We start from the raw sequence: 21,784 nt of genomic DNA on the forward strand, positions 1-21,784 counted from the left end.
GATCCACCCACGCACCCACTCGATCTGTGGACCCTCCCACGCACCCACTCAATCTGAGGATCCTCCCACACCCCCACTCGATCTGTGGACCCTCCCACACACCCACTCAATCTAAGGATCCTCCCACGCACCCACTCAATCTGTGGATCCTCCCACACACCCACTCAATCTGTGGATCCTCCCACGCACCCACTCAATCTAAGGATCCTCCCACACACCCACTCAATCTGTGGATCCTCCCACACACCCACTCGATCTGTGGATCCTCCCACACACCCACTCAATCTAAGGATCCTCCCACACACCCACTCAATCTGTGGATCCTCCCACACACCCACTCAATCTGTGGATCCTCCCACGCACCCACTCAATCTAAGGATCCTCCCACGCACCCATGCAATCTAGGGATCACATCAAGCACCCCACACCCTCGGGGGTCGAACCCACGTCATCTCGATACCAGATAAGCCGTCTGGACCCTTTAATGGTACGACCTGTGTTCGAAAGGTCTGCCTACACTAGTCAGGTTCCCCCTGTCGATATCTTTTTTCTTGTGGTTATACTTACGCGGGCGCGCGCGCGCGCGTGTGTGTGTGTGTGTGTGTGTGTGTGTGTGTGTGTGTGAGTGTGAGTGAGGACAGTTGACGTTAATATGGATGGCTTTGGGTTGAGGTCAGGGTTATGGCTAAGGCTATACACACCCTTATGTGTCCCTTGCTGCTGTGACTGGTGATAGGTTTGCTGTTTGCGTGTAGCTGTACTGCCGGGCGTCCGACGCATCAGAAAAAAAAAGAAGAAAATCTATCGATACTACATATTCTAGAGACACCCCGCCACACACACACACACACACACACACACACACACACACACACACACACACACACACACACACACTCTTAGACCCCTTTTTGTGGATGGGGGGCTAGAGAAAGTTGCGTACCAAGTCTGGATTAAACTAACCAAAACTGCGTAAGTGTAAGGCATTAAACCTGACAGACGTACACACATCAGAATTTATCCGTCTGTGTTCCGAGTCCTCGTAAATCATCAATTAATATATTCCTTTGTCATCTGAGAATATTATGAATCAATACAGGTTATAGATGTTACGACCACAGAGACTCTCTGGGTAAAGTTGATAACTGGTTTCTCGTTTTTTTTTTTTTTCTTACCGTCTGTGATCTTGCCTCCAGCATTTTTTTTTTTTTTTTCAAGGCTCATGAATGTCATGATAATTCCCTTGGCCAGAGCATCGGTGCCTTCATCACACGTTGGCGCCTCCGCCGGGATGGAGTTTCGAGATTAGAATTACGGAAGCAATTTACGTGTCATTATGGGTAGAAATTGCTGGTTCATTGCGGAGGGACTTGATGGATTGGACAGTCGTCTGGCTTTTGAGGTTAGAGTTAACAGCGAGTTCCGGCCGGGCGACTTGGCACGGGCATATAACGTGCCTCATTCCAGGCCATCTCGGGTGAGAGGAAAAAAGTTAAAGTGAAAGAAAGTACCTGGAACCCCCCTCCCGGACCATAGTGACTCGCGGGCCGCAGCTCAGTGACTCGCGGGCCGCAGCTCAATGGCTCGCGGGCCGCAGCTCAATGGCTCGCGGGCCGCAGCTCAGTAACGACTCGCGGGCCGCAGCTCAGTAACGACTCGCGGGCCGCAGCTCAGTAATGACTCGCAGGCCGCAGCTCAGTAATGACTCGCGGGCCGCAGCTCAGTAATGACTCGCGGGCCGCAGCTCAGTAATGACTCGCAGGCCGCAGCTCAGTAATGACTCGCGGGCCGCAGCTCAATAACGACACGCGGGGCGCAGCTCAGTAATGGCTCGCGGGCCGCAGCTCAGTAATGACTCGCGGGCCGCAGCTCAGTAATGGCTCGCGGGCCGCAGCTCAACCATGACACTAAGGTTATTACCAACAACCGTACCACTGAAACTAAGGTCACCTGTATCCTTACAACTGGAGTTACCTCTGAAATTAAGGTCAGTTTTTTTTATTGGTCGCAGATGACCTTACTACTCCTGGCGTAAGAAGCTTTTATTCGTTCGTCAGCCACGTCTTCCTAGCACATTCCTTGAGAGTAAGGTCAGCCCGAGCTCTCTCTCTCTCTCTCTCTCTCTCTCTCTCTCTCTCTCTCTCTCTCTCTCTCTCTCTCTCTCTCTCTCTCTCTCTCTCTGGCTTCCTCATCCACCGTGACCTAACTAACTAACTAACTGACTGACTGACGCCTTCGTAACGATCATCCAGACCCGCACACTGACACACCAGCCTCACGCGTAGAATAACGCCCTCTACAGACGCCACTCAGACCTGCCCTAAAACCGAGTTTAAAGGCCATTCTGTCAACTACAGGCACACGGACGTTTTAAATGACCAGACATGGGTTCATTCTGGCCTCTATAAACACCCTTAATCATCTGTAACGCCTGTTCAAAAGGCTCCTGGTTGACCCCAACAGTCACACTGACCTTTCTATGGCTTGCGTAAATATTCATGGTGTTCAGAGGGCCAAAGATTTTGCCTATTTCCCACCAAAATTTCAACTGAAGCGAGAACCAAATCGACTGTAATGACGTATTTATTTCCGTATTGGCGCGTCCAGTCTCCCCTGTGTCATTTCTGGCGCAAATTTTGAATATATACCCAACGGACTGAGCTCAAGGCGAGGTTTTGCTGTGGTCTTTTCTACTCCCAGTGTCAGCAAGTTTTGCACCCCAAAAAAGATTGTAAGATATTCTTTCCAGCTGTAATTTACCCTCCTTTTCTTTGCTGTAATTTACCCTCCTTTTCTTTGCTGTAATTTACCCTCCCTTTTCTTCGCTGTAATTTATTCCCCTTTTTCTTTATCTCGTATTTGTCAGGGAATGTTTGTGTGTTTGGCGTCGCCTCAAAGGGAAGACATCTCGTTCAAACTACAGTATTATTATTATTATTATTTATTTGTTTTTAGTAGTAGTAATATTAGTAGTTGTAGTAATATTGGTAGTAACAGTAGTAGTAGTAGTAGTGTTATTATTATTTTCATTATTTTGCCGTCCCTCTCTTATATTTCAGGTGAAATTTGCTGTTTTTGGTATCCTTTGAAATTCTTATCTTTTTTTTCAAATAATTTCTCTCGTTGCCATATTTCTCCAGACAATGTTCCTCATTTTTCCCGTTTTCTGTTTCCTCTTCTTTTATGCTTTCTGACGTTCTTCTGTCGCTTCATGGTGTCTCTTCCTCTTGTTTTCTTTCTTCTTCTTGTTGACGATGATGATGGTGGTGGTGATGGTGGTGGTGAGGGCGACCAGTCGTGTTGAAGAATGGACTTGTAGTGTTGGTGATGGTGGTGGTGTGGGCGACCAGTTGTGTTGAAGAATGGGCTTGTAGTGTTGGTGACGGTGGTGGTGTGGGCGACCAGTCGTGTTGGAGAATGGACTTGTAGTGTTGGTGATGGTGGTGGTGTGGGCGACCAGTCGTGTTGAAGAATGGGCTTGTAGTGTTGGTGATGGTGGTGGTGTGGGCGACCAGTTGTGTTGAAGAATGGGCTTGTAGTGTTGGTGATGGTGGTGGTGTGGGCGACCAGTTGTGTTGAAGAATGGACTTGTAGTGTTGGTGATGGTGGTGGTGAGGGCGACCAGTCGTGTTGGAGAATGGACTTGTAGTGTTGGTGATGGTGGTGGTGTGGGCGACCAGTTGTGTTGAAGAATGGGCTTGTAGTGTTGGTGATGGTGGTGGTGGTGGTGGTGTGGGCGACTACTTTGTAGAAGAATGGATTTGTAGTGATGGTGGTGGTGATGGTGGTGGTGAGGGCGACCAGTTGTGTTGAAGAATGGACTTGTAGTGTTGGTGATGGTGGTGGTGTGGGCGACCAGTTGTGTTGAAGAATGGACTTGTAGTGTTGGTGATGGTGGTGGTGTGGGCGACCAGTTGTGTTGAAGAATGGGCTTGTAGTGTTGGTGATGGTGGTGGTAGTGATGCAATTAATGTGTCGTGGTTACCTTAATGATTGTATTGATGCACTGAGGCGTAATGATGTTTATAGTGTGGTGATGGTAGCGTTGATGTGACGAGGCTGGTGTTTGTGCTGCGTTGATGTGACGTGAGTGACGTTCGCGTGCGTTGATGTGACGTGAGTGACGTTCGCGTGCGTTGATGTGACGTGAATGACGTTCGCGTGCGTCGATGATGGTAGCGTTGATGTGGTGATGATGTTGAGGCGTCTCTGATGTGGTGGGCTGGCTGTGATGTGTCTGTGATGTCTTGGAGGATTGTGGTGTAGATTAAGGTTGATGTCGTCGATGTTTAGGTCTTATTGATGATGGTGCTGATGTGACGGACATGGATGACTGAGGTGTGTTCATGTGATGATGTTTGATGACTGTAGAATATGCTGACTGTGATGTTGACATGTGATGTCACTGATGGCCCTAGTGTGTGGTGGCATTGATGTCGATGCGATTTCTTGCGTGTCGTGACCCGTTGACATGGTTGATGTCCCGTTCACAGTATTGATGTTGGAGGCGCCGTGGGCCGACTGTGGTTGATGGTGGTGGTGGTGATGATGTTGGTGAGGACGTACACGGTCATTCACGATCATGTGGTGCTGGTGTTGATGATTGACGTGACATTCATGGTTCCATGGCATGGTTGATGTCTACTAACACTTACCTCCCAACCCCCCTACCCTTTTTGGGGTTGGAGGTTTGTGGTTGACGTGCAGCCTCCTCCCCCACCCACCCATTTTGGTTTGGAGGTTAGTTAAGGTAAAGATCACACAAACCTTCCTCCCTCCCTCCGAGAAACACATGCGTCTCCCCACAACCTTCCTTCCCTCCCTCCCTCCCTCCCTCCCTCCCTCCCTCCCTCCCTCCATCCATCCCTCCCTTCCTCCATCCCTCCCTCCCTCCATCCCTCCCTCCCTCCCTCCCTCCATCCCTCCCTCTCTCCCTCCCTCCCTTCCTCCCTCACTCCCTCCCTCTTCTAATTCAGGAACTTTATATTTTGGCCTTGACGACTGAACCACTGGCCTGGATTTTCCAGGACTTGATTAGCAGTGTCTCACCACACTGACCTTTTTTTTTCCCCTTCCTTTATGGTCACTGTCGACTGTTATTTGACCTTACTTATCGCGATCGATCAGTTGATATCCACCGCTTGACCTTGTTATATAACATGTGGATCATCTCATCCTCAAACTTTTCTTTTCATTCATTTTATCATCGATTTCTTTTTCGCAAAGGACTTCTTTTTTTTAAATGATTAACCTGCCTGTCACTATTAATCCATCATATATTACTCATGATACTCATCATTAACAGTTCTATAACCATGGAGCATTATTGTTTTCATCAGTGAGTCATTAGGAAAAGCACTTGTCTTCATATTCATTGAAAATGGATTTACAGTTAGTCGAGTTGTATTCAAGGTTTTACTTCTGAAATATTTAAAAGAATAAAGAGATGGGATTACGTTCAGTAGTACTTATGAGACTTCATTTCAGGAGAGGGACAGGAAAACTTATGATGTGGGGTATGATTTTTCGAACATTTGGATGAAAATGACTCCAAAGGGAAGATCTGTTAAGAGGCCATTGTCTCATAAACAGAAGTCTTCCTGGGATTATTATTCTTCATGTGGCTGGACCATCTCGCTGGTTAGCTGGACCATTGGCTGGTCCATTGGCTGGTTGGCTGGACCAGTTTCTGATTGGCTGGTCCATTGGCTGGTTCGTTGGACCATTAGCTGGTTGGCTGGTCCATTGGCTGGACCATTAGCTGGTTGGCTGGACCATTAGCTGGTTGGCTGGATCAATGGCTGGTTGGCTGGACCATTGGCTAGTTGACTGGACCATTGGTTAGTTGGCTGGACCATTGGCTGGTTGGCTGGACCATTGGCTGGACCGACACGCTCGTTAGCCGGTCCATTGGCTGGTTGGCTGCACCATTGTCTGGCGTGGCTAGGCTGGTCCAGTGGCCCCCCCCCGCTGCAGGCAATGTATCGAACCAGAACGTCACTTCCAGCCCCAGCTTTCCTGGACAGCCTCCAGGGGGCTGCGGGGGCTCCTCACCTGCTGCCGTTGACTGGTGGTGGTGAGAGGATGGTCTTAATGGGTGCAATGGAAGAGGGAGGGTTGGGTGGGGAGGGAGGGTCTTGGAAGAAGGAGGAGGAAGGAGGAGGCAGAAGAGGTGTTGAGAGTGATATATGGGCTGCATATAGCCGTGAGGGTGTGAGTGAGGGGAGAGGAGGGTGGTGGAGGTAATGGATGACAACCAAAAGGGGAAATAGAAATGAGAATAAGAGGGGGGAGAGAGAGAGAGAGAGAGAGAGAGAGAGAGAGAGAGAGAGAGAGAGAGAGAGAGAGAGAGAGAGAAACCTTTTCATCCTCATCGTTATTACAAGAGTGTGTTTTACGTTGAGGGTTCTTGGCTTCGTTATACTGGGCAGTGAAGGGGGAAAAAAAGATATGCCCCTCACTTCACTCTTCCTCCCTCCATCTCCCCTTCAAAAAAGATATCAGTGTGTGTGTGTGTGTGTGTGTGGGGGGGGGGGGGGTGTATAGAGTAGATAAGTAGAGAGTGTACATAAGATGGGAGTAAATTCTCAAGGAAACGGAAAATACGAAGTGACATGCGCTTTCGTACGTTACATTAGTATCAACTCTGAATCGATGTCTTGACAGTGAACTACACAAATGCCCTTGACACTTCGTACTGTACGTCTCCTTGTGTTTAAATATATATATATATATATATATATATATATATATATATATATATATATATATATATATATTATATATATATATATAAAGAGAGAGTATATTCGTATACTGTGCCATGGGCTATTAGGTTTTGAGGTGTTGAGTTTTGAGCGCGATCTCCAACTTGGGAGAGATAGCTCAAGCTTCGCGTGAGATTGCAAGTCGTTTGATGAAAGGTGGTGAAGACACTTCCACACAGTTTTCCCGAGCCCGTGAGTTGTGCCGTAAAGCTAATGGAGGCGCCCCCCTCCTCCCCGAGACTTATCTGCGCCACGGGCGCTCATGGCCGTCAAGGGCAAGCCAGTGTCAAGGAAATTCAGAAAGCCATGAAGCTCGCCAGTAATGGGAGAACACACAAGGGGAAGAAGACCTTACACAGACACGAGATGGTTGAGAACCTTCGAGTCTTAGCTGGACACTACTTAAGTCCTGAAGAAGGAATGGACGGTTCCTGAGCACAACGGTTTCGACACGTGAGCACGAAGCTTTCTTCGACCCTTGATCACGACGGTTTCGACCCCTGATCACGACGGTCTCGACCCTTGAACACGAAGGTTTCGAGCATCGAACACGACTTTACTGTCCTTGCGTATGATGGTGCAGCCTTCGACCTAAGGTCAAGCCGTCTACAGTCGAAAGTCGTAGCGTAGTGCTCAAGGGTCGTACCATCGTATACTCAAGAGGTTCACCAGACCTGGTGAAACGCCATTGGTCGTCAGGTGAACCCGGAGGTCGAGTCTCACACACGAATAAGTTTGTCTCCATCTTTACCGGTAATCATCGCTGCCTTGGCCAAAAACATGCGGTAAATTGGTCAGATTTTGTGATATATGTATTTCATCGTTCCTCGGTTTTGTTTTTTCCTGGAACCAGAAGACGCAATGATTGCGTTTTGGGCGCCACAGTTTACAGATCCCAATTTATGTTCCCAGAATTTTGCCATTTGAACCTCAAACTTTACTGAATGACGCGTAAACTAGATTCCTATCGCATTAGCGAACAGTTTCTTGCCCCATACCCACTTCCTGTGGTGTGAGTATATGTAAATATATTGTCTAGTATTTGGTTTGGGTGTAAGTGCAAGTGTTGACGTTTCTCTCTATATTTTAAATGTTGAGAACTTAGCACATTAAACAGATCTGTATTGGACTCAATACAGCATCTCAGGCTAGTGGTATATATATATATATATATATATATCGTCTTCCTCATATTTGATTGATTCTTTTGATCTAACATTGTTGTATGTCTACTGTTAAACAAGAGACAAAAAAAATAAAATCATTTGTCCTAGGTACAGTGACTTCCCATAAGCTAAGCTTGACAAGGAAGGTTGAATTTTGAACTGAATGCACCAAGGTTGCTGCTGATAGAAAACACGAGCTTAGATAGGAAGCACAAGCTTAGATAGGAAACACTGAGCTTAGAAGTCTAAGCTGGTATAGCGATGTCCTCACCTGTCGAATACAAAGTGAGTGTTTGCGCATCCTTACCCACTGAGATGAAGACACACAGGCACAGGCATACAGAATTCACACACACACACACACACACACACACACACATCCATTCTCCTTTTCGGAAATTTTGATTTTGAGTCAAAAACAAAAGCTATTTTCACAGTTCACCAGAGCAAAGAAACTCTTATCCCGAAGTGATTAATCGATGCCATAATTCAGGCGGACGGCCTTGTTATTTTCCAGTCATAAATCTCCCGCGTGATTTAGCCACAGATACCAACCAACTGGCTGGGTTTGATTGTTCATTTCGCCGCCAACCCGTCATTTCATGCGCTGGGGGTGAGGGGGGTCTGTGGGAAAGACTAGGCATTACGTGGTAGCTTCTTGTGTAAAAAATTTTCTGCTGTCGATTTCTTCAACAAGACTGACTTGGTAGAGCTCCTGGGGGGCCGATGTTATGGTGAGTAGGATAAGCGATTGGTAGTGATGCTCATGAAGAGAAATATGAGGATAAAGAATTGACGATCGAATCGATGATACAACAGGAGACAATTGATAATGTTGACAGACAACGTTCGTTCACTCTCACCCCTTCGAACCTAAGTGTCAGGAGGGAGATAAACCTCATACACAGAGGCTCAACGCTTCATTCTAAACCTGTATAAGGAATTGGATCCCTGTATTGTTGTTACCCTCTGCCAGATACCTCTTTTGTTTTATACTCGCTTTAGCATCGGCAAGTAAACGAGGGCGGGAAAGCCTATGATGTAGCGTGACATCTGTTGGCTTAATGGGAAGAGGTGACTGACTCTGCCTGCATGAGGGTCGTTCTCTGGTTAGCCGGATGGCGAATCGGTACCCCAGAACTTCAGAGGGATTCTCCTCACCCTTCCATTAGCCTTGGAGGGCTAGAACTTGAGAACACTACGATCTTCTGCTCTCCTTTCCTCCTGTTTGGGAGACTCTTGAGACATTGTGGGATGTAATGGAATCTCAAGGCCCATTGATTCAAGTGTGAGTGACAGAGCAGCTAGCTTTCTATTTCAGCGCCTTAGTATAGCTATCTAGTGATGGAGTGCAGGGTGTGTCATCGTTTTATGTCCTCTCTCATGGGATCTCCGGGAACTTACCATTATGTTTTAAAACCAGATTGTGGTCTTAACCCTTTAATTTAGCTTCTTGTTGATTCAGTGACCTACCTCTCACGTCATCCACCAGTAATTTACTTTTTATTGCCTTCCACTTTTATTCCATAATGTCTTGTCTTTCCCTTCATTATCTTTTGAATAATTTTCGTTTGTTTTCCCTTTCGTTCTTCAAGTATCTGCGTTTGAGGTTTCCTTGATTGTTATCTCAGTATTCCTGCTCCTTGTTCTGTCTTGTAGATTTCTCCGTGTCTCATCATTTTACTCAGTTATCCTATAACCACCATTACTTTCTCTCCTATCTTGTTGAAATTGTTGTCTTTACCCATTTTCTGTTCCTTTGTATCTTTTGTCTCTACTCATTACGTGTACTTCCTTATTTTGATTTTCTTTCCCCTCTTTCCTGCTTTGTTTCTGACATCTTCTCCATTTCTTCACTACTCTTCTTTACCATCCTCTTTCCCGTGTTTATTTCTCTCTTGAGTTATATATTTTCTTCTCGTAACCTCTTCCCACTAGTTTTCTTTCACTTCTCCTCCCACCCCCACCCCCCCCCCCCCTTACTCTCGTGATTCGCCTGATAATGCAATAGGACTGCTTGTGTCCCACAGCCCCAGCCCTCCATCTATGTTCACTCAGCCCCCATCCATGAGGGCCATGGTTGACCACGCTCGCTCCTTCCTCGCTCCCTCACCGCGAGTCACTGGGATAATCTCACGGGTGCTGGGTCTCTTACTTCTGACTGTCCGCTGTCCGTTTGACTCTTGTCTGATCTGTGTATCGTTTCTGGCCCGTGTGGTGCTCCAGTCTGGCCCGTGGCAAGTCTTTGGTTCAGCTTCGTGATACCTGATGTTTACAGCCTGTTATCTGTCTCCTGTATTACTGCTTGCTCAGTGTGTGTGTGTGTGTGTGTGTGTGTGTGTGTGTGTGTGTGTCTGTGTGTCTGTGTGTGTGTCTGTGCTTCTCGTCTGCCTTCCTGTCTGCATCTAGTGCATCCTGTCTCGCCCCAGACCAGCAGCTCTGATCGACCTCTGTTGGTTTTTATAAGCTACGTCTACCTTCTGCTCACATCTTACATTATTCTTTGTGAATCTCCTTCAGTCTTCTTGAACCACTCTCCACCACTCCCAGCATCCCTGTCATCTTCCTCCCACAGCCTCCACCACCACCACCGCTACTGCCACCTCTCCGACAACGCCGCCACCCACCGCCTCTCCATCACCGACTTTGGTAATGCATCTTACCCAACACATGTTGCACAGCATTGCTTGAACTGGGACGGTCATTCATTCCTTCCACGCCGAAGCTTCAAATTGGAGAACTTAGAGATGATTGTGGTTTGTGAGCCTGGTGTTGTGTTATGGGGTGTGAACCTCGTGCTGTATTGTGGGATGTGAGCTTGGTGTCCTGTGGTGGAGCTGGGGGTCGTGGGAGTGTTGCATGGGGAGTCGTGGAGACCTCGGATACCATCCGCTGGTAGCCAGGATCGAACTTCGGGACGCCTCCCACCCATCTGTCCTGGGACAAGGTCGAGGAAACCCTGGAGGCGGATGACCTCACCATCAAGCAGTAATGTCGGGGACACAGAGACAAGTAATTGTGTCTTCCATCGATTGACTCAGCCCATTTTTTATACAAGGCACTGCCTCTCAGGTGCTTCCACGGGCCGGAATCCCCATGATACGAGAGCGTTTCGAAAATCTATTGAAAAATAAAAATTCTCCTTTAGCTTTTGGTAAAAATGTTCGAGTGAGGATAACTTGGCTGGTGCAGTCAAGCCAGAGATTTGCCTCCGTCGCAGAGCTGTTGGGGTGTAAGGCCTTCCCAGTTTGCTTTACTTTGTATGTCGTCTTTATTTATTCATACATGATCCTGGGTTAGGTTAGGTCTTGCGAGAGACGTTTTTGAGGTGATGTCTTCTATAATGCTGTTGGTTGTCTAATCTTATGAATCTCATTTTGTTCTTGGTTTAACTGATGCCGACTGGACTCAATCTCTCTTTTAATCCTGTTGGACTTTTTATTTTGAATCTGTCTTCCATTACGTACTTATAATTCCTCTGCTCTTCATGGACTTTTACTCTTGAGTCAGTTTCCCCTCTTTAGTGTCAGTTCATCTTCGTTTTCTTTCATGTCTGTGTCTCAGCATCATTCATCTCTGTCATTTTCTTAGCTCTTTATATTATCCATTATATCAATTCGTAATGATCTTTTCTTTTTACGTTTTTTTTTCAGTTTTTCAGGAGTTTAATTCTTCCTGACGTCTCTCTCGGCTTCAAATGTTCCACAAATAATTCTTCAGTGTTTTTCTTATTTCGCACATAATTCATCAGTTTAATTTTTTATTTTCGTTTACATCTGTTGTGTGTGTTTGTGTGTGTGTGTGTGTGTGTGTGTGTGTGTGTGTGGACTCTGTGAACTAATCCTATTATCATTTTCTTACAAGGCTTATCTTTAGTCCCCACAAAGAAGAAAAAAAAACGATATTATAAACACCTAAGACATTTTTTTTTTTTTCAGCACAGGATTAAGATTTGCTTTAACGAAAAGCGAAACACACCGCCGCCTGCCTCATTCCCCATCTCACTGTTAACTTGTGTATCCCGGAGATGCGTACCCGGGCAGGGACATCACTAAATTGGACATCTAACGAAGGTTTAGATATTACCAATCCGGTCATTATTTTCTTTCCTTTATTGCCTCTAAATCTGAAGTATCACCACCCAAATGCTGCGTTGCATTATCATAAAATACTGATTTATGACCGAGACTTGTTGGGGGAAACGTGCATGTGGAAGCGGAGGCACCTGCCCTCCCACCCACCCTCCCACACACACACACACACACACACACACACACACACACACGGCCCTGCTTTATTTCGATCAAAATGCACGTGTAGACACATACTGAGGAACCGACCTAAATGCCCAGTCCATTCAAGATGTAGCCCGTTCCTCCATAAACGTATCGGGCTGCTGAACGTAGCCTGTTGCTCCATAAACGTATCGGGCCGCTGAACGTAGCCCGTTCCTCCATAAACGTATCGGGCCGCTGAACGTCGCCCGTTCCTCCATAAACATATCGGGCTGCTGAACGTTGCCCGTTCCTCCATAAACATATCGGGCTGCTGAACGTTGCCCGTTCCTCCATAATCATATCGGGCCGCTGAACGTCGCCCGTTCCTCCATAAACATATCGGGCCGCAGGTAAAAAACCGAAGCCACACATATTTTAACCAACTCCCTCCTGTGAATTATGGTTCGCGATTCTCCTATTATTAATACTGAACCCCCTTCCTAAAGACGTTCCCTGTGCCGATCCTGGAGGAGAGTTAAGTAATCTTGGTGTTATATAAATTCTCTCTCTCTCTCTCTCTCTCTCTCTCTCTCTCTCTCTCTCTCTCTCTCTCTCTCTCTCTCTCTCTCTCTCTCTCTCTCTCTCTCTCTCGCGTGGGTGCACGTCGTCTTCCCAGACTGACTCGTGGTGCTATGACTGCACGACCCCTGAGTATGATGGCCTGGCCTTGGACGTAAACCACTCCTCCTTTTTTGGCCCGATGGACGGGAAAGTTCGTGGTCATGTACCTTGGCTCGATACACCCCAACCACGTATATATATATATATATATATATATATATATATATATGACTGCTGGAGGATTTTATGGGGTTAGAGGTCAAAAAAATATAGACACAACAGGTCTCGTATCTTGTCCATCATAGGGACCAGGATTAATGGATCCTCGTTATGTTGGCTGGAGGAAGACGTATTGTTTTTGCTGCCTTTTTCTTTCTTCTTCTCCCTGCTTTACCCTGGGTCTTGGCTCACCCTGGGTCTTCCCTCACCCTGGGTCTTGGCTCGCTCTGGGTCTTCCCCCACCCTGGGTCTTGCCTCACCCTGGGTCTTGCCTCACCCTGGATGTTCCCTTACCCTGGGTCTTCCCTCACCCTGGGTCTTGCCTCACCCTGGGTCTTGGCTCGCCTTGGGTCTTCGAAGCCCCACCCTGGGTCTTCCCTCATCCTGGGTCCTTCCTCACCCCGGGTCTTCCCTCACCCTAGTACTTACCAAGACTTAGCACAGGGAACCTTTACTATGTACTCCGTACACAGCAAGAGGTACATCCTATAACTGATAATGGCGAGTCTTGCCACGAAGATATTTGAATCGTATTTTGGCCTCTCTAATCTTCCTTTTCGAGCCTTTCCTGATTTTCAAAACTGCCTCGTGAGTGGTAGATATCTGCCAAAGTTTAACCGCGTTAACCTTTGGTAAATATTTACCAAACTGCGTTAACCTTTGATAAATGTTTACCAAACTGCGTTAGCCTTCGGTAAATATTTACTAAATTGCGTTAACCTTTGGTAAATATTTACCAGACTTCGTTAGCCTTTGGTAAATATTTACCAAACTGCGTTAGCCTTTGGTTATTGTTTATCATTGTACTTTACGAACGACGTCACGTAACTTTGCGATCGTCTCAACCGAGTCTGTCAACCAATGTTTCGTAGACTGTAACTTAAACCTGACACCCAAGCTCCACTCGTGGGCGTAATTTACCTCACATTTAGTTCTCATTGTGGCTTCTTCAGCACCATCCATTGAATTTGCATTGTCGTGAGACCGCCTCTCTCTCTCTCTCTCTCTCTCTCTCTCTCTCTCTCTCTCTCTCTCTCTCTCTCTCTCTCTCTCTCTCTCTCCTCTGCTCGTGTCGACATAATCTAACAGTCGGCGGGGTGATCACACACTCGTCAACGAGGCCATCAAATGACCGTAAACGACCTTATTGCTACACCCCCACTCCTCCTCCTCCTCCTCCTTCTCCTCTTCTTCTTCTTCCCCGTTTCCTCCCACTCCTCCTCCTCCTCTTCTTCTTCTTCCCAGTTTCCTCCCACTCCTCCTCCTCCTCTTCTTTATCGTTTCCTCCCACTCTTCCACTTTCTTTTTTCATCCCCTTGAAATCATCTGTGGAATTTCACTCTCTCTCTCTCTCCCCTCGCCTGATTGTCATCTGCTGGTATTGTCGTTGCAGTTCACCTTCTTTATAACAGGGAAGAGGGGGAAGGGTGAAGAGGGTTGTGTGTGTGTGTGTGTGTGTGTGTGTGTGTGTGTGTGTGGTAGTATGAGTAATCGGAAAGCAAGAACCGCTATACGTACCGTATTTTCACTATACTACCCCATCATACCACGTTTCTCATTTCGTACCACTTTGACATGGGTTTACCACATTCTCCCATACCTACCTTATTTTCATGACATTTTCCTTATTTTCCTTCTTGTGTCCATATTTGCCACAGTGCCTTTTTTTTTTTTTTTGACATATCTTTCCACGTCCTCTCACGTTTAGCGGTTTTTTTCCTTATTTTCCACATATCTATGATGTTATTGTTGTATCTTATTTTCGTATTTACCATTTCATGCCTTATTTAACGTGTTTATCCCATAAATGTTGTATTTTCCCCATATATTTACTATATTCTCCCGTACGTACGTTGTATTTATAGAACTGTTTTGAAGTATGTCTATATACCACACTCCTCCTTTTTTCATCGTATTTCCCTTATTACGACACTTCCAAATACCATCCACATGAACCGCTTTATTTACCACCGTCTTATACTCACTTCGTCTGTCCCTTCTGCAGGTTGGCTTGGCGGGCTCTCCACTTCCCTGGCGCTTCTCATCTCGCCCATCACCATTGCCGTCTGCAGGAGGAACTCGACGCGGCTGACGGCGGTCTTAGGGGGTCTCATCACTGCCCTTGGCTGCCTCTTCACTTCCTTCGCCAGCCAGTTCCATCAGCTCTTCTTCAGCTACGGCACCGTCATAGGTGAGCAAGCTTCAGGAATTTATCCCCTGCCAGCCAGCCAGGGCGATGGTCTTTTTTTTAAAAGTATCGTACGCCAAGGGTTGCTATCGAAGCCCCTGAGCATGGTGATACGGTCTCCAAAAGTATCGTACGCCCTGGGTGGTTATCGAAGCCCTTGAGCATGATAGTACGGTGCCTGAGCACGACGATACGACTCTTGATCATGGCGGTACGATCCTCGAGCACAAAAGTAATAAACCCGTGAACACGACGGCGTGGGTTTTTTTTCTAAGGTACGAAGGTCGGGCCATCATAACCAAGAGTCATACCGTCGCGTTGGAGATATGTTAATCGAGGAGTCAGATCATCGTACTGAAGGGATCAAGTTGTTATACTAAGAGGACTGATGAGGACAAGTGGTGTAGTACGTAAATCCCTACATCACTTTACTCGGAGGGTGAAGCCTTCACAGCGAGGAGGTTGTTAGCTCATTCTCCGGGACTGTTAGGATAATTCATCTCATTCAAGGGGGCCTTGGGAGAGAGAGAGAGAGAGAGAGAGAGAGAGATGTCAGGTCATCTTGCTAATGGAGTTAATGGAGGTGTTGAAAGTACCAAGGGATATGGTCTATTAGGCTTGTGATTGAAGTAGAATACTAATGCCCCCTTTTGAGACCATCGTGACTGTAGTATGGCTACGTGTAAAGTGTTTGTGTGTTTTGGTGAACCTTTTTTAAGCAGTAGTGAAGGGAAACGCACGGTCTGATGGCGGTCACAAGAGATGCTCTTACCAGCATTAGAATTCGTCTGGGGGGGAGTTAACCCTGGTGATGGTATGGTAATGCGTGATGAAATCCCCTCGAGATGAGTGGAGGGAATGGGAAGTGATCGGTGGTAATTACTGTAATAGATCTGGTTGGGTAATTTACATGTAATAGTACTGTCTTCTTGTATAAGAGTCGAAAGATCAAGATGTCTCAGTTTGATAAAGTGTGGACGCATGAATCATGATTTCTTATAGAATATCTCTTTAATTTCTTCTCATTTTCTTCACCTTGAGCTTTCTCATACGATTTCCGCTTATCGTCCTGAAGCCGCTGTTTATCACTACAGTTGAGATGATGTGGCCAGAGACCCGAATTAGATCTTGAAACAAAAGAACGTCGCACAGACTCGGGGGAAATCATTTACAGTCGGATGGAATCAGGCTGTGTCCAGATGTAACACGACACGAAATCAGTCATGAAGTGTTGAATAGCTTTCTTATTTTTTCTAATCAAACACGCCGGTTATCATAACCTGATTCTTTGAGAATTTAAAGACGTTCTTATTTTCAGGCGGGTTTCAACTGATTGCGAGATACGAGAGCGAGAGGTGGAGTGATTGTGGTGAGGAGTATGATTAAAAACTTTAGGGAAACAGGGTGAGGTTACACCACAGCTGTTGTATGCAGATGATCCAGTGTGTATACTTTTTAATCAGATAAAGAGTTGGATAGAATGACTGACCATGTTGTACATAGGAGGAGAGTGACTGTTAATGTCATCCGAAATATGAACGTTACTTTATCACTCGTATGGGAGATCATAATGCTATAACAGTTCGCAACGGTGAAGAGCTGGAAAAGTTGAGGACGGATTGGAGATGTTTTAAGTCCAGATCAAGGATGGTCGTAGGAGCGTTGTTCATACTTGGAAATTTTGAAAAGGTGCGTTGAAGGCTGTGGTTAAAGAGGGAAATTCAAATGCAGAATGTGGCAGAGGTGCGTTGAAGGCTGTGGTTAAAGAGGGAAATTCAAATGCAGGATGTGGCAGAGGTGCGTTGAAGGCTGTGGTTAAAGAGGGAAGTTCAAATGCAGGATGTGGCAGAGGTGCGTTGAAAGCTGTGGTTAATGAGGGAAATTCAAATGCAGACTGTGGCACACACTACAAGGGAGATAACATAGTGATTAGAATTATGTGAGAATACCGTGGAACAGAACGATAGATAAAACAAAGAAAAGAATATGACTGAGAACCCAGCCTGGAGGCTTGAGCGGGGTCCCATTCAGTATTGTGCCAGAGGAACTATGAAACATATGCATGGATCAGGTACAGACACCGTTAAAAGAAAATTGGACACGCGGTTGAAAACAGTCCCAGATGATGTTGAAGATGTACTTATGTAATGCAGGTGGCCGGGGTGGGATTGGGGGGGGGGGGGGACAGCAAGACGTGCGGTGAGTGCTACGCGCTAGCCCTGCCAGGTTGGCAGAATGTCACCGTAGGTACTAGCAGGTAAGTCGTAGTTAAACTCTCTCTCTCTCTCTCTCTCTCTCTCTCTCTCTCTCTCTCTCTCTCTCTCTCTCTCTCTCTCTCTCGCCGGTATTTATTAATCGAACTATCTCGGGCCGGCCTTGGGCAAGCAGGTGATGCCAGTGACTGATCTTGTCATTTGTCAGGCTTACCGGCCAAGACGCCCCGGACTTTATATACGGTCTTCGCCAAAGCCCCATCTCCTCCCCCTTCCCGACTGACAGACTTACGGTGATATACAAGCTTGAGCTCTCCTGGACCACATTGAAGCGTCGCTTAAGCTGACTTTTGTATACCTCAGGATCATCCTTCGTGGTTATTTATTCATGTATTTGACGTTCGGGAGACCAATGTTCTCTCTCTCTCTCTCTCTCTCTCTCTCTCTCTCTCTCTCTCTCTCTCTCTCTCTCTCTCTCTCTCTCTCTCTCTCAGAGGACTTGTTCATGGGGGCGGAGGGGACAGTTCTGAACAGCCAGCTTCACCAGATCCTGTTCGGAGGTCGGCTCTGCCATCCCCATTCGCACGTACCCAACTCGCTCATGTGTCACAGGTGTGGTGTGTGTGTGGGCATCATAACCACGCTCGCTAGAATGAACTTCAGCGTTTTATTCGCCAAGGTTCAGGTTAAGACTCTCAAAGGATAAGAAACGTTAATCTGATGAGGTCAGTGTATACATAACGTCACCGAGATTTAAGAATCACTTGGATAGAATTTCAGACGAGAAAGATGCGGGTAAAAGTGGAAACGTACAGAGGAAGGGAGGTGAAAAGCTTGAGAAGATACGAAACAGTTAAGGGAAAGTGATACAAAAGCAGTTGATGACTTGTATTGGAGGTTGCCAGTGTGTGTGTGTGCGATATTAGAGCATGATAAAGTCAAGTGTTGGTAGAAGGAGAAAGAATGTAAGGAAGAATTTGGAAGCGAAATCTGCCGTAGTGTAGGCTATAAAGCCCTGATAGAAGAGTTTAAAGAAAAGAATAATAGGTTTACCTTTATGCCCAAGTATCCCCTTCGTCTGTAGGGCTCCTGCAGCACTCAGGAAGCTGGCCACGTCCACCGGTGGGTCCCACTCGTCATGAAGTGTAGTTATGGTCTGTGTATGGCCCGTGTGAGATGAGTATTGGTTAGGTAAGGAGGAAGTGATATGTGTCTTTAATGTGGAATCTGTTGTATCTTGTGATATGCTGATTTAGTGTTTGTAATGCTGGAGAGGTGGATGATATCCAAAAACGTATACGGGAAAGAGTAACTCGTAAATGTCTAGGGAGTGTAGTTTCAGATGGATGGATGTCTGATGAAGGTGATTGATGTCTGCAGGAGGTAAGGAGAGGTCATGTGGAGAAAACGTGAAGAGGGTTGGAGAAAGAACTGCTCCCTGGGGAACTCCTTTGTAGAGCCCGATTACGTTGGTTGTGAAGCTTTTGTCAGTAACTGTGGTTTGTGGGCCAGAGTCACGGGCAGTATAGTGTTCAGTGTTGTGGTACCATATATACTAGTGTACCTCCGTCAGGAGGACATCTGGTACTTGGAATAGTGTACCATAATCAGGAGGCCTTGTTATATCCTGTCTACCAGTACACCTCAGTCAGGATATCGCCTGGTATCCTGCTGATGATTATACCTTCGTCAGGAGGACGTGTGGGACACTCCCAGTGAATGTTGCCAGCGACAGCGTAACCCACATTGTCCCTTTCTCCTACAGGTATCGGCGTGGGCATGACGCGGGACTCCTCGACGTTGATGGTGGGCCAGTACTTCAAGAGGCGGCGGGAGTTCGTGGAGATCATCGTGGTGAGTGGGAGTGGTCTCGGCATCACGGTGATGTCCGTCTTCATACGCGGAGCCATCGGGTGAGTACAGGCGAACACCACCGTTGCTGTATGGAGGGGCAGTAGGGGGGAAACTATGAGGCCTGAGGGATGTAGGTAAAGGGAGACACAGATGTAGAATGATGACAGATAGACGTGTCTGTGGTTTAATGTAAATCTACTACACCACTTCTTATGTACATTAGCTTCCCTTCGGTCCATTCTCCGTAGTCTTTCTGTCCCTTTCCTTTCTTTAGTAAACTATATTTTCTCTCGTTTCGTGTCACCTATTTAAATGTACTCATTTCCTCCCTTGCCTTTTGTGATATGTTCCCTCCTCCTACTGTTCTTCCGATGTTATCTTCCTCCATTCTCGTATTATTTCCAACTTCATCACTCCCCTTGCCAATGCACTTAAAGGTCTCTGAAACACGGGGAAAGAAAAGAAACCTTAAAAAAAATCGCGCGGCGGAAATTTGGAACTCCGTATAACATTTAGGAAACGTCCAGAACACATAAGACACGAAGGCATTTAACTAAGCGAGGGAAGGAAAAGATAGAGATAATTTAGAAGATGGATGGAGACAGAGAGGATCAGGAGTCAGACTTGATCAGTGATAGAGGCAGTTAGTGGGTGGGGTTGATCATCAGTGTCAGGTTCATCTGTGTAATGGCCCACGTCAGGAAAGTTTGAGGCAATAGAAAGGGGGAATGCTGAAGACCAGAAGAGAAAAGAGAAGGAGGACGAAAAAGAGAATAGCGTAGGAAAGAGCGGAATGTGCAGGAGACCGAAATAGAATGAATGAGAGGAATAAGACGTAAAAGTATTCGTAGTGTTTCGTGTTGTGTGGCTCGTCTGGCCTAGAATACGCAGGAAGGATAGGAAACAGGAGACGTGATGGTTTATGGCGAGGTTATCTACTGACGGAGAGGGACAGTTCGTGAGAGTACATGGAAAGACAGATGTTAGAAAAACCTAATATTTCTTTTTAAGAAGATTTCTGCTGGAGTCTTTCTTTGTGTTGGTGTTCGTAGGGCGATGAGGTTGTTGAAGAAGAGGCGTATCGTAAGTTACAAGGGAGGAAGGGTAAGGGTAAGGGGTTGGGGGGTATTAGGTGAGGCAAAGGTAGGTAAAAGGGAAGGTGTGAAGGACGAAAACTACAAACAGTAGTTGTGGGAGGGGGAGGCAGTTGGAGGGAACGGAGAAGGAATTGGAAGGACGAAGGAAATCCTAAGGGTTTATATATCCACTAGCTGTTAGAATATATATATATATATATATATATATATATATATATATATATATATATATATATGTGTGTGTGTGTGTGTGTGTGTGTGTCTGTGTGTGTGTGTGTAAGGACAGAAAGAAAGTAATATCAGACACGATGGTGATGATATTCGTAATAACGATGGGAGACAATGGGACTAACGGTAATGCTGATGATGGCTGATACATTACGTGTATCTATTACCCTCAGAGGCGCAGTTTACCTCGTGATTAATACGGGTTATCAAGAGGCCAAGCAGTGTGATAAAACTGGCGTCATGCGAAGGAACGAGACGATTGGCAGCCAATAGACTGCCTGTCTAATGCCAGGCACACAGGATCAGGGTCATGAAGAATGCAGTTCAGAAAGGGTATGTCATGGAATTGGAAAAATCAGAAAAATGTATGAGAAGAAAAAAAAAAAAGAATTGAGGATGAATCAGGAAAAGCTTTTGGTGTTGATTCACTGGGATGAAAGGATTGGGTAAAGGTTCGCGAAAAGAGACTAACGTTATAGGAGGGAAAGGTGGAAAGAAGGAAGGAAGGAAGGAAGGAAGAAGGAGCGAAGGGAGAGACGCGCGAGAGAGGAGATAATGAATCTGTGGTACATAGAACTGGGGACAGGCGAGAGAGAGAGAAATGAGATGTAATAAAAATGAGTAAGTGAGTGAAACTCTGGGGTGATCAGATATCCTCGCTGGTGGGGAGGGTTTGGAGGTTGTGATAAGGGGAGAGTGAGGGAGGGAGAGGAGGAATACATGGGCAGAGATAAAGGGTTGGAGGGAAGAGCCGTAGAAGGGAACGGTCGCGAGGGAAGGGTTGTGGATGTAGGGGTGGAGGGAAATGTTTAGTGAGGGTTCTTGGGGAGGGATTGGGGGGAAAGGTTGTGGGGGTTGGGATGGAACGGGGGTGGGGGGTTGGAAGGAGGAGTGGTGGAGAGAATGGATGTGGCAGGAGGAATGGAAGGGCTGTTTGATGGCGGGACAAAGGGAACAGGTTGTGGAAGGAGGGATGGAGGGAGTGAATGTTGAAGGAGAGGTGTAGAGAAGGATGGTGGAGAGGAAGATAAGAGGTTTGGGCTGTGGAAATACTGGAAGGTATAGATAAAGAGGAGACCTCATCGTCCATGACGAGGTCACCTCCATAGTGAGACTGTTTTGTCGGTCTCCTCGACGAGCTTGGGCTTGTGGAATAGTAGTATAGATCATCAGAAAGCATTTGACACCAGGCCAAGTAGGAGGCTGGTCAAGAA

The 21,784-nt window shown here is 46.5% G+C and overlaps 1 protein-coding gene across 1 annotated transcript in view; it reads left to right on the forward strand.

Annotated features, from left to right (window-relative positions):
* LOC139753323 (monocarboxylate transporter 12-like) overlaps nucleotides 1-21,784 on the forward strand; it is a 320,966-nt gene that overhangs the window by 257,201 nt on the left and 41,981 nt on the right. Inside the window, 2 exon segments of the mRNA XM_071669648.1 lie at nucleotides 14,996-15,181; nucleotides 19,157-19,304. Coding sequence (XP_071525749.1) covers nucleotides 14,996-15,181; nucleotides 19,157-19,304 — 334 coding nt within the window.

Source organism: Panulirus ornatus, chromosome 14, assembly GCF_036320965.1.
Source record: "Panulirus ornatus isolate Po-2019 chromosome 14, ASM3632096v1, whole genome shotgun sequence".
Lineage (NCBI taxonomy): Eukaryota > Metazoa > Arthropoda > Malacostraca > Decapoda > Palinuridae > Panulirus > Panulirus ornatus.